Below are 15,020 nucleotides of genomic sequence, written 5' to 3' on the forward strand. Positions count from 1 at the left end.
GATGGACTGTCTTATAGCAATAGTCATGAAAGCAGTCCTGGAGCTAACACTGAAAGCAAAGCCCTTATCATACGCCAAACAATGGTGGACAACAGATCTAACACAACTTCACTATATATATGCCTACTGGAGAAATTAGGCCAGATCTCAATGCAGAAGGGGAAATATAAATCCTGAGCTTAAACAACAAGCTAAAAATGTAGCAAAAGAATACCATGATGTAATCTAGAAATAGAAGAAGGTACACTGGGAAGACTTCCTTGCTAATAATACTAATATATAGCAGGCAACTAAGTATCTAAAGCCTATTGGGAGCTCATTTAGCGATAAAATACTACCACTAATGTGGTTAGATAGGTCTACTACTAAATATAAACTAGAACAGGCTGAAGAGCTGCTTGCCACATTCTTCCCACCTCTACTAGTAAGAATTGAGGATGAGAGGTTTTAGCAATAAAGAGAGCTAATATACATGCCAAATCTAACTATGGAGGAGATTGAGCGGAAAGTGTTTAAAGCTAAACTATGGAAAGCACCCGGAGAAGATGGCCTGCCAGTAATAGTGTGGAAGTAGCTCTGGCTAGTGGTCAAAGATAGGGTGTTCCTCACCTTCCAGACATCACTTAAAGATGACGAAATCCCTTTTTAATAGTGGAACACTAAGATTATACTACTCAAAAAGCCAGGGAAGGATAATTATGCGCTAGCCAAATCATGGAGGCCTATATTATTGCTCTCAACACTAGGTAAAATACTTGAAGCGGTTGTCGCAGAGAGGATATTATATGCTATTGAAGAGTTCGGACTGTTGCCTACAAACCATTTTAGAGCGAGGAAGAGGTACTCAGCAGAACAAGCGTTGCTACTACTCTAGGAAGAGATTTACAAGGCCTGAAGGAACAAAAGAGTGCTTAGCATGGTCAGTTTCGATATCAAAGGTGCATACAATGGAGTCTACAAGGAGAGGCTACTTCAGAGACTCAAGGCAAGAGGGATACCAGAGTATATAGTTCGGTGGATTGATACTTTTTGCTCTAACCACATAGCAACTATTGTGGTCAATGGGCTAATGAGTGAACAACAAGAATTACTATAAGTAGGCTTACCACAAGGGTCGCCACTATCCCTAATACTGTTTCTATTCTTTAATGTGGATCTAGTGTAATACAGGATCAGTGCCTCAGGAGGCTTAATCGCCTTTGTAGATGACTTTACAGCCTGGGTAACAGGCCTAACTACTGAGGCAAATCAATCAGGCATTAAGGCTATAATTAATAGCGCTCTCGACTAGGAGAAGCGAAGTAGAGCTACTTTCGAAGGCGATAAAATAGCTATTGTATATTTTACTTGAAAATTGCATTGATTAAGCAGAGCCGCATTCATAGTCAAAGAAGAGTTAGTCGAACTAAAAGAGTATACCAAGATTCTTGGGGTAGTTATGGACTCTCAACTACGCTATAAATAATATATTGCTCGAGCAGCAACAAGAGGACTAAAGGCCGCCATGGCACTAAGGAGGCTGAAGGCACTCTCCCTATAAACTGCAAGGCAGCTATTTATAGCAATAGTGGCACCTATAATAGACTACGCCTCTAGTATGTGGATACATGCCTATAAGACCCATGGAATGCGGTGCCTGAATAGAGTGCAGAAGATAGGGGGTATAGCAGTCATGGGAGCCTTTTAGACAGTTGTGATGGTAGTTGTAGAAGCTAAAGTAAATATTTGCTTATTTTAAGAGCAATATATAGAGAAAGTAACAAAACTGTGGGCTAATATCTGCGCACTTCCTGGAACAAACCTACTAAGGAAGCTGAGAGTCATATTAACTTAGAGGTTTTCCTCTCTACTACAGAGTATAGCGCAAACACTAGGGATGTGACGGCTGGGCATGGCTCTGCGTTCCCGTTTCAGTTCACGGATAGGGCTAGGAGCCGTGTAACCCTATCCGCGCCGTATTGGGAAGTGATATCAACATCAGACGTCGGAACTGGATAGGGAAAGGCGCGTTGCACAGAGATTTACATGAGAAGCGAGAACCAGACCTTTTACTTCATTTCTTCCTTTTTCCCCTTTATGCTTAATATTACCTGTCGACAAGCACCTCTTGTACGAGATAGTTAGCTAGAATAGCGTACTCAAACCAAGCAGATTGGCACCGTCACAAGGGAGAGATGCAACAGATAGTATGAAAACTAGGCCTCGGAATGGTGCGGTTCCGGTTCCAACATAGAGAACCACGCACCGCACCGTGCGGTTCTGAGGTTCCTGGACTTTTGAACCGCACCGCACTGCAGAACCGTGCGGTTTAGACGCGGTTTGGACCACATAGAACCGCAGATGCATTATTCTGCCAAGAGTTTCCTTTTTGGGATGCAAATCCATACAAAGATCAATAATCGAAGACATGCAACAAAACAAATAACAAAGCGCTTGGTGAAGCTATTCCCAAGACGTGAAACTCATAGAACAAAGATCTCCGGTGGTTTCCTTGGCGTTGTGAAACCACCGCCTTCGTACGTCCTGGGGTGTCAACCTGGCTCGGGGTTGGAACCGTGAAACTTTTACTTACAAATACATTCTATAGAATCAAAAATAGTGTCTATTATTAGTTCTGATGATCTCTAGTAGCTGTTTGTTAATGGTTTAATGATATGAGGTTAGTTTATGTCGATGGTATGTGTTTGTACGCGCACAACATCCTGTCGGAATTTGGCACCACTGCAAGAAGCTGCGGGGAGTTTCTGTTATACGTGTTTCATGATTTCGGGATAGCTCACAAAATCCTTTGTGAGCTCATATCCATACTTCACTCGTTGTTTGTACATGTCTCAATTGCCGGATTGAGTCCTTACTCAATCCCCAACGTAGGTTCCTACGCAGGCATATTTATGCCTGCGTTCCCCATGAGATAGTTCGAGTTATCAGTTATCAATTAGGAATCATGTTACTATATTGATCGAACTCACCCTTAGGCTTGTTGGACTAGCCTTGCACCAATCCCTGCTTCGTGTTCTGGGACCGTGCTAAACCAACAGTATGATATATGTTGGGCTTTTGACCAACTAGACCAAAAAGCTGCGCACATACTAGATGATCTAGTATGGATGTAAATAGCTGGCAAAGGTGATATGTGATGTGAGGTGATATTCCCAACAATATATATACCGCGGAAGATAAGTGAGATTGTTTTATTTGGGTGTCGGAACGTTGGTTTACTAGACCGATGACTAAGCGAAGGCGAGCACTAAACAATACGTATAAGGAACTAGGTCTATTTTCCGGCACTCCTCTAAAACCACTATCTAGGAGTATTGAACCTGTTTTTATATACAAGATTCCATAGAAGTGATATCACCAAAAGTCGACACTTGTGCAAATCGAACTTTCTAGAGATAAGCTGTAAAGTTGATTTGTAATGTCCAATATCGCGTCGGAATGTGATGCCAATTCTCGAAATTTCTTGATACGCAAATCTTGTCCTATTCCCAAATTGGTTTAGCTCATTCTGAGTTCCAACACACTGTGTTGGAGTTCGGTTACGCTAGGATGGATACGGAATATAGGCAAATAATAAGAACTTAGAGTTGAGAATTTCGTATTGATGCACACTCCCTAATACAAAACTTGTCAGGAATGTTGACCTCTTTTATATGTGAGGTCCTGTACAAACTAGATCATGAGATGACGTCCAGTCGAACCTTCTAGACATAGGCATATAAAGCTGATTGGATGTCTATATCTCGTCAGTATGTGAATCTAGTTCTCGAAATTTCTTCATGTTAGTATTATGATGGATTCCCAATTAGGGATAGCGTATTGCGTTCCAACACACTGCGGATTAGTCTTCACCTAACGTCCTGCGTACTGCGGGGTTCTTCCTTCTTACAACTGCCTCACGAGAGTCAGCCGCTCCCCTCCGCAAGTTGCTCGTCATCTCTCACGCAGTCAAGACTTGATTTTTCCCACCCACCTCCCTATGTACATAGATTCATAGTGCCATTACAATACAGAAAATTGCCTCCCCAAGGGAGCGCGGACGGGGCCCTCTCTGACGTTGTGGTCATACGCTTTGCGCGTAAGACCTCAACAACAGGTGACCCGTGCGGCCAAACTATATATACATTGCCTATCTTGACTGAGTGAGGTCACCAATAAAACACTCATATAAGCTCTATACTGCAACTTCACTAACTTTTCCATGAAGAATCCATATTTAACTACTGATATAAACACATATTGAGTTTTCTAGATAACAAGACTATTTGCCAAATCGATATATGTCTCTTAAAAGAGTTAAAACTAAACCAGACCATGCTTGCCCCTCTATCGTATTAACCTTGTGTATACAGTTGATGGGCTTCAAATGTGAAAGGCGGTTTTTGTTGCAATGTAAGTGGTTCCTCTTCCAATTTGTTCCAGCTCTTTGCGGTTCGAACCTCATAGAACTGCAGAATCGTGGGGCTTACTATTGAATCATTATCCGAGATACAAATAGATCTATCATAACTTCGCGTTGCTTTTTTTTGAAGCCATACGCCCCTGATTTCTAGAATCCCCCCCAGGGATGATGGATTATTCTATACTCAAAGGTATCCTGTTGGTATGCTTCTGATACTATCACCTTCTCATTCTAGCTCTATTAATCACAATGTTGCATGGTTAATGTACCCAGATCTCTGACAACTACCCTCCTTCTTTTGGTATTTCTGATGATACTAGTGTCTCATTATGTCCGTCCGATGGCCTACAACCATTTACACCAGACCTGACTTATACGTATCAGTTTAACTTTACACAGGATGCGCCCCTACTTCCTTCTCCTGAGACTCTCGAACGCGTTGGCCCTCGAAACAAGAAAATTTACGTCCTTTGGACAGAGATGGTGAACAACGACTTTGTTACGTGGTGGCTCAGCATAGAATATAGAAGTCAGATGAAACGCAATATTTTTGAAGGCAAGCACCAGTCAGAATGTTGGCAACACTTTCACTAGGTTGCTGCGATCCAAGATGGGTCTCCTAAGGTTATATGTAAAGTGTGCAACTATATACTGAGCCACTCTGCAGATCGCCACCGTGGAACATCATCTATGAATAAACACTATTCGTCAGGGGTAAATTGTTGGAAATTGGTACTAATCTCAAAGGATATTAAAAGGTTCATACAAGATAGGATATGTTAAGTGTGATTTAGACATTCTATTTCCATAGTCCTCAGATCTCTTCTAATCCTACCTAGATGCATAGCGCTCCTCAAAAAACGCACTATACCGCGAAAGCTTGGATGGAGAGGCTAGTGACCTTTATTACTACTTCATGGTTACCCTTCCAGCTTGTTGAGTATCCTTAGTTTCGTGCACTTATTGAAATAGCGCAACGTGCTTCTTTGCTCCCCATATTACCTTGTGCAAAAACTATCCAAAATCATCTTCAAGAATTGGTTCAAGAATGACAGAAGTCTCTTCTTCAGAAGCTACTACAAGGCGTAAAGCTTTCTATTGCACTAGATTGCTGGACATCCCTATTTTGCTAGTCTTTTATGGCTGTGACAGGCTACTTTCTGGATGTGGATTAGAATTACCGCGAGATCTTACTTGGCTTTGAACCACTTTCTGGCTCGCATACTGGGGCTTATTTGAGTATAGTTCTTCAACAAGTACTCGAAGAACATCAGATCGAAGCTCAGATCTTGACAGTCACAACAGACAATGCGGCTAATAACTTAATATTAATGAATTCACTTAGCGAGTCCCTTCAATCGATTGAACTACCAAACCAGATACCAGTGGTCCACATACCATGTATAGCCTATATAATTTAACTGAGCTTGAACGAGTTTCTTGGCCGGATGGAAGTGAATCCAAGAAACAACAGAGAGGAGATAGAATGGACTGAAAGAGATAAAAGTGCCCAGCCAGAGAACCAGGATATCATTTATACCCTTGAGAAGGTAAAATCCCCCTATTATATACACTTCCAACGACTTATAAGTTTCTAGATTTGATGGCTTGCAGTCTTCATCAACTGAAGCCCATAACGCCGTGAGAATTTCCTTGATCTTCAGAGCAAAGAGCTAAAGCTTGTTCTAATTCAAGATGTTCATACACGCTGGAACTCAACATTCCTGATGCTCTACCATGCTAGAAAGCTACAGTCTATCTTTGATAAGTACTGTTCTAAATATGGTCAACCTAATCTTAAGCTTATAAAGGAGGAATGGTGGCAGGTTAACTATCTTTTATCAATAACAAAGCCATTTTTTACCTTCACAATGTCTCTCTCACAGACAAAAGAAGTTACTATTCATAGTGTTTTTGCCATCTACAACTATCTCTTTACACATCTCGAGAAATGTACGGCACAGCTCAGCCGGAAAAGAGTTGGCTGGAAAAAGGTAATGTTGGCTGCTCTGGACTCAGCAAAGGAGAAGCTTTCAGAATATTATGCAATAACTGATCATGTTGGTGGTAATCTCTATGCTATTAGAATAATCCTAGCCCTACAAAATAAGCTAGAATTCTTTTCTACTTCTGAGTGGGAGCCAGAATGGCGTGTCCGATACCGCAAGAGCCTTGAGGAGTATATTGTGCCCTATGAGAAACGCTATTTAGAGACTTAGACTTAGTCAATACCAATACGCCAGATATTGACTGGTCGTATATCTGATATTGATATGCTCGTAACAGCAGCTACATCTCTATAGCTACAAATAACCGCCCATGACGAGATATCATGTTATCTTGGGAGCAGTAAGCTATACTTTACACTCTCTTATAACTTGCCTACTAACCTCCATCTGTACAGGCACTTAGCTAATGAATCTATAAATATTTTGGAAGAATCATCAATTTAGATACCCTATCCTTGCAAGTCTTGCCTAGGATATTCTCACAACTCCTGCTAGTGGCTCTGGTGTTAAACGGTTATTCAACTCTGCCTGTGATATCTGTCACTATTGTTGAGGCTTATTGAAATCCTATACTATTAAGGAGCTCATGTTATTCATGTGCACAACGAAGTTCGACCTTGAATCAGAAGAACTTTCCCTTATAGATGAGTATCTTATAACATAAGAGATACAAAGAGCTAGGGAGGAAAGGGATGATCAGCAAGCACTCAAAGCTTAGAATACAAAGTATGATTTTGACCCAATCAGTGATAGCGAGGAGGCTGAGAGTAAGGATGAATCCTTAGTACTACCTTAAAGTCCTCAAGCTTCCCAAGCACGCAGTCAGCGTTCGCTTGGTAAAAGACCAGCAAGGGAGGAAGAGCCACTGATTGAATTGGATGGAAATGAGGAAGATGAGGTTCCTTTACCTTACAATAGGCATCTGGTGACAGTAAGCAGTACCCAGAGACGCTCGTCTGGCCGTCAACCGAAGCGTTCCAAGCGAGATGAAGACTTTGTATATGAGACTCCTTAGCAATTTAGTATAGAATGTCAAGATTACTTGTTTAACTAATTAATTCTTGCATTAATTTCTGAATGTATTTATCCTATAGCAGGTATCTCCTAGTTATTCGACCTAGGTGGTAAACAGATTACCCAAAAATACAGCTAGAATTTGCATAAAATATGCATATCATAGAATCTCTCTGTTTGTACTGTTTGTAGAACCGCTGGTCCTAACCGCGTTCAAAGCGGTGCGGTTCTTAAAAAGTTGGAACTGCACCGCACCATCTTGCGGTGCGGTGCGGTTTGGTCCCGGTTCCTTGGGGTGTGCTCCGAGGCCTAATGAAAACCATTAATGTGTACGCGGTGTTTCTATAGACAGATCGACTGCAGATAAGAGGTGAACATGATAGAGAGAAAGCCATTAGAATTACCAACAGTACAGAAGGTATTCTTATTGCCACTAGCTCATATACAAAGGGTGACATAGTAGGCATGAGAGAAAGCATTAAGGATATCTAGGTTAACAGTGCAAATAATGTACTGACTAGCTATACTACAATACTATTAAGTTGAACAGAACAGAACCTATACACAGCTGAGCTGGAAGCAATAGCTGCAGGATTAAAACATATTCCGCTATGGGTCTTTAATAAGTAAGTGACTATTCTTAGCAGCAATTAATCAGTATTAGCTGCTATTGGACAACCACGTCAATAGTCTGGCCAAAGTGTAATTCAATAGATATATATAATAGCCTAGCTTCTTTAAGGAAGGAAAAATGTGATCAACCTACTTTGGGTCCTAGCATATACTAATTCTGCATTAAGATTAAAGGCAAAAATGGCCGCTCAAAGATTAACAAGAGAAGGATGTGAACCAGAAAAGCAATCATACCAGGCTAAATCTACCGCAGTGAGACTTGCTATTGCTAAATAATGACATAAGAGAGCCCTTCCAGATGGAGTGGGTAGATACTTAAAGACCATTGACTTAGCGTTGCAAGGAAAGTATACCAATAGCCTATATAATAGGCTGAAGTGGAAAGAAGCTGTAGTTCTGGCGCAACTCCGGACAGGAATGACTAGGCTTAACAGCTACCTAAATAGGATAGGAGCTATAGAGTTAAACCTCTGCGCTTGTGGCTGGACAAGCGAGACTATAGAGTACTTTCTATTTTGCTGTACAAGGTGGGCAGGAATGAGAGAAGGCATACTACAGTGTACAGAAACAAGAAAAGGGAGTCTATCTTTCTACCTTGGAGGAAAGGCATAATCTGATCCCAAGTGATGGCGACTAGATATTAAAGCAGTACAAACGACAATTAGATATGTAATATTAATAGGAAGACTTCATATAGAGTAGAAATAGGAACCAAGTCAGTCACAGCAAAGCTAGCACTAACTAACTATTCCTACCCTCACATACAATAGATACCACTGCAGCCGCCGAGGATAGGACGCTGCACACTTAAAGAAGACAGCCTTTAAGCTGGTCTATCAATTCTTTTTAACATACAAGATGTTGGGATCTACAAGCTAAGGAGACCTTAACTCCAGATACCAAGATAACTATGTTGAAGCAGGAAAAGCAGGGGCTTGTAGGAGGAGAGGTCGGAAACACATGAGGTGTATATATCTAGAGCGCTAGTGCCCTATAGGGTTAGTCCCTCCGGGCGTAATAAATCATCATCATCATCATATTTCAGCATCTCTTCCTTCTCTGAACTGGTTGATTTGTCTGCTTCATTACTTATCCCACCCTACTTTTCTATCATTTCATTCCGTGGTCTCGTCTTAATGGTATGCGGGAGCGTGCAATTTGGCTCTACACTTTTAGCTATCATCTCATCAACCGCCACAGAACCGGGGAAGGGGCGGTCTCTGGAGGTTCTTAGTCAAATAGCCTTCCAATACATCCATTGTCAAGATATGAACTTTTTGGACTTTTAGGCTACCTAGATCCGATTAACAACGCTGGCTTTTCTACGATACATTTTGAGGACCGGTTTTGACATCACATTGAGAGGATAACGGAACACTTTGACATCATAACAGTTTAACAATTCTACTTGGTCATACCGACCAAACCTTTTACGCCATCATACTAGTTCCTCGATCAGTGCAACCGCAGTGACCTCATGTTCAGTATTTTCATCACCACACTTCCCGAGGTCAGAACCAGCATTGTTTCTTCCATGGAAAACCCGGCCATATCCGTGCCGCAGCACACCAATACGGGGGAGCGGCTTGTGGGTTAAAGTGCGCTACGGAACGGATATTCTCTGCAGATGACTATGCAGGGATTTCGAATGCAGGTGCCTACTTTTGGCTAAGACTCCAGCGAGCCTATCATTTCAGTTGGCCGGGGAGTGTCAGGGGCTTGCATCTATATTCTCAGCCTTTCATTCAGCCCTGGTGCAACCGAAAAAGCTCCGCGAATTAGAATACTACATGGTACGTTCAAATGTAAAATTCTCAGGCTGGGTGGCCCAGTGAAGGGAAAAAAAAAAATGGCGCGCTATGCATGTCTTCATACCCTCCATCTCAACCTTAGAGAGAAGCATAAAATGCTGGGCTTTTCTGCTTTGCTCTAATCTTGCCTTTCACTTCCTTTCCCCGGTAAGCATAAAGATCAAGATATCAGCTCGGACTTCAAGGCCCAAAATCTTTACAAATTCTCGCTACATTAGAACTTCTCGATCTATCTTCAAATATCTATCGATATGCGTTTCCTCAGCCTCTCCCTCTCTGCTCTAGGGCTTTGTGTCCTATACGCAAGAGCTCTACCCGCTCCAGAATCCTGTAAGCAAAGACTATGTTTCTTTCCTCCGTCACAGGCCAGATCGGTTATACCGAGAGTATTAATTAACAGGTCCTGACATCATTTCAGCAGCAGCAGCAGTAGTTAACAACACCAACACGACCTCCTCGCAAGATCCAGCACCACCGAAGGAAGATGATTCGGATGATGCGTTCAGCTACCAGTGGCGTCGGATAGCTTAATCTCCGTCGAACGGGAGGACTGTAGAAGTGATTTTCAGTGTGTATTTTATGAATGGAACCTGGGGAAATACAACTAAAGGATAGACTTATACGGATACAAATGTCTCATTCTTCGTTGGTTTGCCGTAATAAATAGAACATGGTATTTCTCGCTGACTTCGATATGAGTTCATTCTCCTTCGTACTCCAAGAAAGTCCTATTGCTACTTGTTCTCTAGTTCCCACGTAACCTCGAGGATTGCGAGTCTGGATCCCGGTGGTTGTCTCATGCCTTTGAATATGAATCTTGAGTCGGCCTGTGCGAACAGGCTAATCCACTCATCAAGAGCCCGTTCTTTGCTATTGCCGATTTCCAACATTGTCAAGTCCATAGCTCTGAATGATCAATTAGCGCAAACCCCGGAAAAACGAAGATCTTGAGACAACTTACCTCAACTTTCTATCCAGTAAGTTAGGGAGCACGCCAGGAGGCGGCATAACAAAGTCTGCAATCAGGACACGCGCACCCGCCTTTAAAGCTGGTATTAATGCCCTGAGTGCCTTGATACAATACTTGTCGGGCCAGTTATGCAACGTCCAGCGAAAGAGATAAGCATCAGCACCGTGCACAGGCTGTTCCTCGAAGAAGTCATGAACCATGAACTTGACATCCAGGCCAAACTCTTCCTTGGAATTCGCGACAACCTGAGGGAGTTCTTGCACGATTAAATGGAGACCGGGGTATTTACGAGCCAGAGCAAACGCTGCATCGCCATGGGATCCACCTAGGTCGACAACAGTTCCCCCCGAACCGATCGAACCCCAGTCATATCCATCGGTTAGATGACGGAGGGAATATTCATCACCTGTGGTGAAAAAACTCATCGCTCCACCGAATCGGCGCGCTCGATCGGGATTCTTTTCCAGCTCAGCGTAAAAAGACTGATCTGTCCCATTCGCAAGTGCAAACCCCTGTATACCCAGAATAAGCCAATCATCAACATCAGAACTCAACTTTTAGAGACAAACAGTTTGGTTAGGCTCTTCAGCTAGTGGCCACTTCACAAGAGCATCTACAACTTTCTCAGCTGCGGGCCACATATCGTCTACATTTGCTCCGACCCAACTCGCGACACGCGTGTCTTCTGCAATAAGTCTAGAAGCTGCAGAATGCGCAATAAAACCTGGGCGGGGCTCCCTAAAGATGCGGTGCGCAATGCCAAGTCGCAGAATAGAAGTAAGCGCAGCACGATCAACGCCAACAGTGGCTGCCAAATCGACGAATGTGATTTCTCCAGTTATGGGTACTTTGCTGGCAAGATCAAAGCGTGAAATCAGTTTAAGATAAGCCAGCAGGTTATGCTTTTTAAAGCATTAGCAATTATCTTTGTAAGGAAACCGCATCGATTACAGACCTGATGATTGAAAAGTAAATCGCGTGGTCCTTGGAGTAGGTCGTTCAGCTCTTGGCTTGCTTCAAGGACTATGGTGCGAGATTCTTCGATTTCCGGTGGTAGTCCCAGATCAACAGGGCCACCAGCATCAAACGATGGATATGGTAAGTCTTTCTCGGCAAGGTAGCTGTCAATTCGCCGAGTGTGTTGCGCCACTGTGGTCGCCAGCTCGGCGATCCTGCTCTGAGCGGAAGCCATGGCGGTTCAGCTGGGGTTAGATGCTTCAAACACCATAAAATGTGAAAAAGGATGAAGATAGAAATGAGAATGTACTAGTAACCGATAAGAAGTATGGTAGTAGGTGACTCAAGACATGTGATTGACCGCCCTGAGTCCAACAAAGGGAAAGCGGCCTCAGGCAGCAGCCACTTCAAGCATACATAACAAGCTATATTTCACTACAGTAATGATTTAATTAGACCTGTCAGCCGCAAAAAGCCTAGGAAATCTACATAAACTCCCACTTCTAAAACAGGGCCTCGTTCGTGATCGAGCGGCATATTTGCCTGTTCTCAGGACCCAATCAAGCAACATCAACAGGTCAATCTCTTCAGCCTCGCTGCGAGCTGGCCAAAAATTAAATGGCGCAATGCAACCTGATACCCAGACTATTGCATCTACCAGGTCATTTTGCTTGAGCCGGAAAATTCGGACACCGATATTGTTCAATGACTGAGCTGAAAAGAAACCCCGCTCAACCCCTTGTCTTGATTTCTCAAAAAGTAGTCCTACATGTACCCCGGTCAACCTATTACCGCACAGGAAGAATTTCGTGCAACTATTCGTTCACGGACGTACGATTATGGACACCGCGCCGATCAATCCAAAATGCAATCCGTGGGGCTTAGGCATCCAACAGCAACCATGCAGTCATGCAAAATACAGTTAACAATGTGTTTACGGTATATGACCACCAGAGGGACAGGTGTGTCTACACTTGTGTTCTATCCATCGTCACTCTTTACTGTTAAGGCATCAATCATATGGTCTACCCAACATCGAGATGGTTAACACAAAAGACTACTCTCGCCTGTCCTCATCGGAAGATGATTCTCTCAATGTCCCTCGGCGGGAATGGCGGTTATCGGCTCTACAAAAAGCCTTCTTCTCATCTATTATCTTAATAGGTATGATTTGTATGGTTACTCTTGGTTTCATCCTTGGCTCTTGGTACGGACATATGTCAAGCTACACCTCTATCGGTACGTATTGAGTGCCCCAAAACGGAACCACATAGATTTGACCGACAATTTTTTGCAGAGCCTGGTGGCGACTTGCACTACTATATGCGCTTCAATGGATCCTATCCTCAAAGGTCGAGTCTACAAAGTGATGCTCTATGGGACTCATTATTTCCAGAAAAGAAAGGCTTTGTTAAACATCCGAAGCTTGCTCCGAATGTTGCTGGAATTGCTGTTTTTCATGAACTTCATTGCTTAGTGAGTAATACGAGAAATATGAGTATTAGGTTGGAGAAGAGCTGATAAAGGGGGAACATATATATAGAACATCCTTAGGATGGCTTTTTTTGCATCAGTGGACGGATTACTGGAGGAAATGGGAGCAGAAAGCGAGGAAATGAACCACCGCACCAGCCATCATCACATCCGTCATTGTTTTGAATATCTTCGGCAGTCATTGATTTGTCTCGCGGATTCAAATCTTGAGTCAATGAACTACACCACTCGGGGAGTCTCCGGATGGCAAACTGAACGGACATGCAGGGATTTTGAGCGGTTAAAATCATGGGCTGATGATTGGGGTATCTCCAAGGAGGACGCTCTACACAATTGGGACAGTCAAGGGCACTTTGATGGTGATAGCAGTTCTATGTAGTTTATCAATGTGGTTCTTTCTTAGCTGTAATATGCTCTGGTCCCAGGCTTTCTGGATTCGGTAATACCCCTGGTCGGAATATGTCAACAGCGCGCTCTCGAGTCCAAGCAGTGAGCGATTCGAAATCAATGCACTGATGAGAGCCCCAACTCCGGGCTGTCACGTCGTTGCTTCCTTGTAGGTATGTGTAGGTAGCCAGAGAGACATCTCCTCTACACATTATACCTTGTCTCAACGTCTCGATGCAATGATCTTGGGAGAGAAGATTAGTAGACAGCAATAAACGTCGACGCGGCACTGCCAATGACAATAGGATAGGTGCTACCTACCGACATGCCTTTTGAGCTCATTCCGAGCAAACCCTTGCACATGCTCGAAGTAAGTTTCCTTGTAGATGTATTGACGGATTTTCTTCTGTTGAGCATTTGTCAGTTTGATTATCCTCATACAACTCAAATGAAGAACTAATCTTACCAAACAATGAAGCTCATGAGTCACAAAAAGCTCAGATGCGAATCCTGAACCATCCGCCAGAGGCAAAGAAGTGATATTGTAGTAATCCAAATCTTCTTTTGATACTCTGATAGTAGAATCTGATATACAGTCCGCGTGAGAAAACAATTTTTTTACACCCATATAGATAACAACCAACACAAACCTTCAAGAAGATTGTGCCACGCCTGATCGAGTTCTAGGCTCGGGTCACCCGCAAATGGTGTATCGGCCACTGTCAAGGAGAACACCCGATTGTCTTTGCGGAAAGCTGAAGAATGTGCCAGAGCTGTCCAACCAGATAAGAACATACGCAACGTAATAGAAAGCGTCAGATGCTATACATACATGGAAAGAGATCGGGTTTCATGGTACGCAAGTCAGACTCTAGTTTCTTGGAATGAATCCAGAGCTTGACGTGCATACCCATGAGGATGAGATAGCAAATTGCCGTAAAGACATGTATAGAGCGAAAACGTCTTCTGTCATAGTATTGTACTTCCTTTTCCGGGGCAGAGTCATGTTCTTCGTCGCAGGCTGTGTACAGAGGCGCAGTCGCAGTATCATCCTCGTCCCCGTTCAACATTTTTACTGCGCATGCAGGAGTGCATTCGCGATTGTTACTGCTGAGATTCCTGGTTATCACAACTCGCACCTATTTTGGGGTCTAACATGTAATTTCTATCTGAGGTAGAAAAATTCATGTCGGATCGCAAGCTCGGTAAGTGTGAAGAAGTCATTGAAGTAATGATAATATTGCCTACCTATGTATATATCGCGCATTTCGCATCGGTGAGTGAATCGCCCATGTTCCTTCTTCAGCTGCTGAGTGTGGTCGCATTTGGACATGCATTGGCTC

The 15,020-nt window shown here is 43.1% G+C and overlaps 5 protein-coding genes across 8 annotated transcripts, besides 4 other annotated features; 3 read left to right on the forward strand and 2 right to left on the reverse strand.

Annotated features, from left to right (window-relative positions):
- Positions 1-1,693: part of a mobile genetic element that runs on past the window's edge.
- Positions 1,694-4,969: 3,276 nt separating this feature from the next.
- Positions 4,970-5,113: a mobile genetic element.
- Positions 5,114-5,289: 176 nt separating this feature from the next.
- Positions 5,290-5,937: a mobile genetic element.
- Positions 5,938-6,018: 81 nt separating this feature from the next.
- Positions 6,019-6,453: a mobile genetic element.
- On the forward strand, positions 6,274-6,621 carry TSTA_014200 (uncharacterized protein; the record flags this gene model as incomplete). The annotated part of the gene is made up of 2 exons (XM_002483513.1): positions 6,274-6,469; positions 6,500-6,621. 2 exons carry the CDS (start codon positions 6,274-6,276, stop codon positions 6,619-6,621), a joined length of 318 nt encoding a protein of 105 aa, XP_002483558.1.
- An 867-nt stretch (positions 6,622-7,488) lies between these two features.
- TSTA_014210 (uncharacterized protein) lies at positions 7,489-7,917 on the forward strand (the record flags this gene model as incomplete). Its single annotated transcript, XM_002483514.1, has 3 exons — positions 7,489-7,532; positions 7,618-7,720; positions 7,774-7,917. 3 exons carry the CDS (start codon positions 7,489-7,491, stop codon positions 7,915-7,917), a joined length of 291 nt encoding a protein of 96 aa, XP_002483559.1.
- A 2,168-nt stretch (positions 7,918-10,085) lies between these two features.
- Positions 10,086-12,163, reverse strand: TSTA_014220 (O-methyltransferase, putative). The gene is made up of 4 exons (XM_002483515.1): positions 11,795-12,163; positions 11,409-11,741; positions 10,831-11,351; positions 10,086-10,775 (listed from the first exon to the last, which is right to left on the reverse strand). The coding sequence occupies exons 1-4, from the start codon at positions 12,029-12,031 to the stop codon at positions 10,604-10,606; spliced, it is 1,263 nt and encodes a 420-aa protein (XP_002483560.1). The 5' UTR covers positions 12,032-12,163; the 3' UTR covers positions 10,086-10,603.
- A 551-nt stretch (positions 12,164-12,714) lies between these two features.
- On the forward strand, positions 12,715-13,922 carry TSTA_014230 (uncharacterized protein). 2 transcript variants are annotated; one of them, XM_002483517.1, is made up of 3 exons: positions 12,715-13,035; positions 13,094-13,272; positions 13,340-13,922. In XM_002483517.1, the coding sequence occupies exons 1-3, from the start codon at positions 12,837-12,839 to the stop codon at positions 13,667-13,669; spliced, it is 708 nt and encodes a 235-aa protein (XP_002483562.1). In that variant the 5' UTR covers positions 12,715-12,836; the 3' UTR covers positions 13,670-13,922. The 2 variants fall into 2 exon arrangements, with proteins under 2 accessions (XP_002483562.1, XP_002483561.1); XM_002483516.1 differs by having other exon boundaries at positions 12,715-12,960; positions 13,193-13,272.
- On the reverse strand, positions 13,205-15,020 carry TSTA_014240. Of its 3 annotated transcripts, none has more exons than XM_002483519.1 (6): positions 14,926-15,020; positions 14,510-14,784; positions 14,328-14,450; positions 14,144-14,262; positions 13,999-14,083; positions 13,205-13,921 (listed from the first exon to the last, which is right to left on the reverse strand). In XM_002483519.1, exons 1-6 carry the CDS (start codon positions 15,012-15,014, stop codon positions 13,674-13,676), a joined length of 939 nt encoding a protein of 312 aa, XP_002483564.1. In that variant the 5' UTR covers positions 15,015-15,020; the 3' UTR covers positions 13,205-13,673. The 3 variants fall into 3 exon arrangements, with proteins under 3 accessions (XP_002483564.1, XP_002483563.1, XP_002483565.1); XM_002483518.1 differs by having other exon boundaries at positions 14,510-14,787; XM_002483520.1 differs by lacking the exon at positions 14,926-15,020 and having other exon boundaries at positions 14,510-14,890.

The sequence above is a fragment of the Talaromyces stipitatus genome, genomic scaffold (genome assembly GCF_000003125.1).
Source record: "Talaromyces stipitatus ATCC 10500 scf_1105507295549 genomic scaffold, whole genome shotgun sequence".
Classification (NCBI taxonomy): Eukaryota; Fungi; Ascomycota; class Eurotiomycetes; order Eurotiales; family Trichocomaceae; genus Talaromyces; species Talaromyces stipitatus.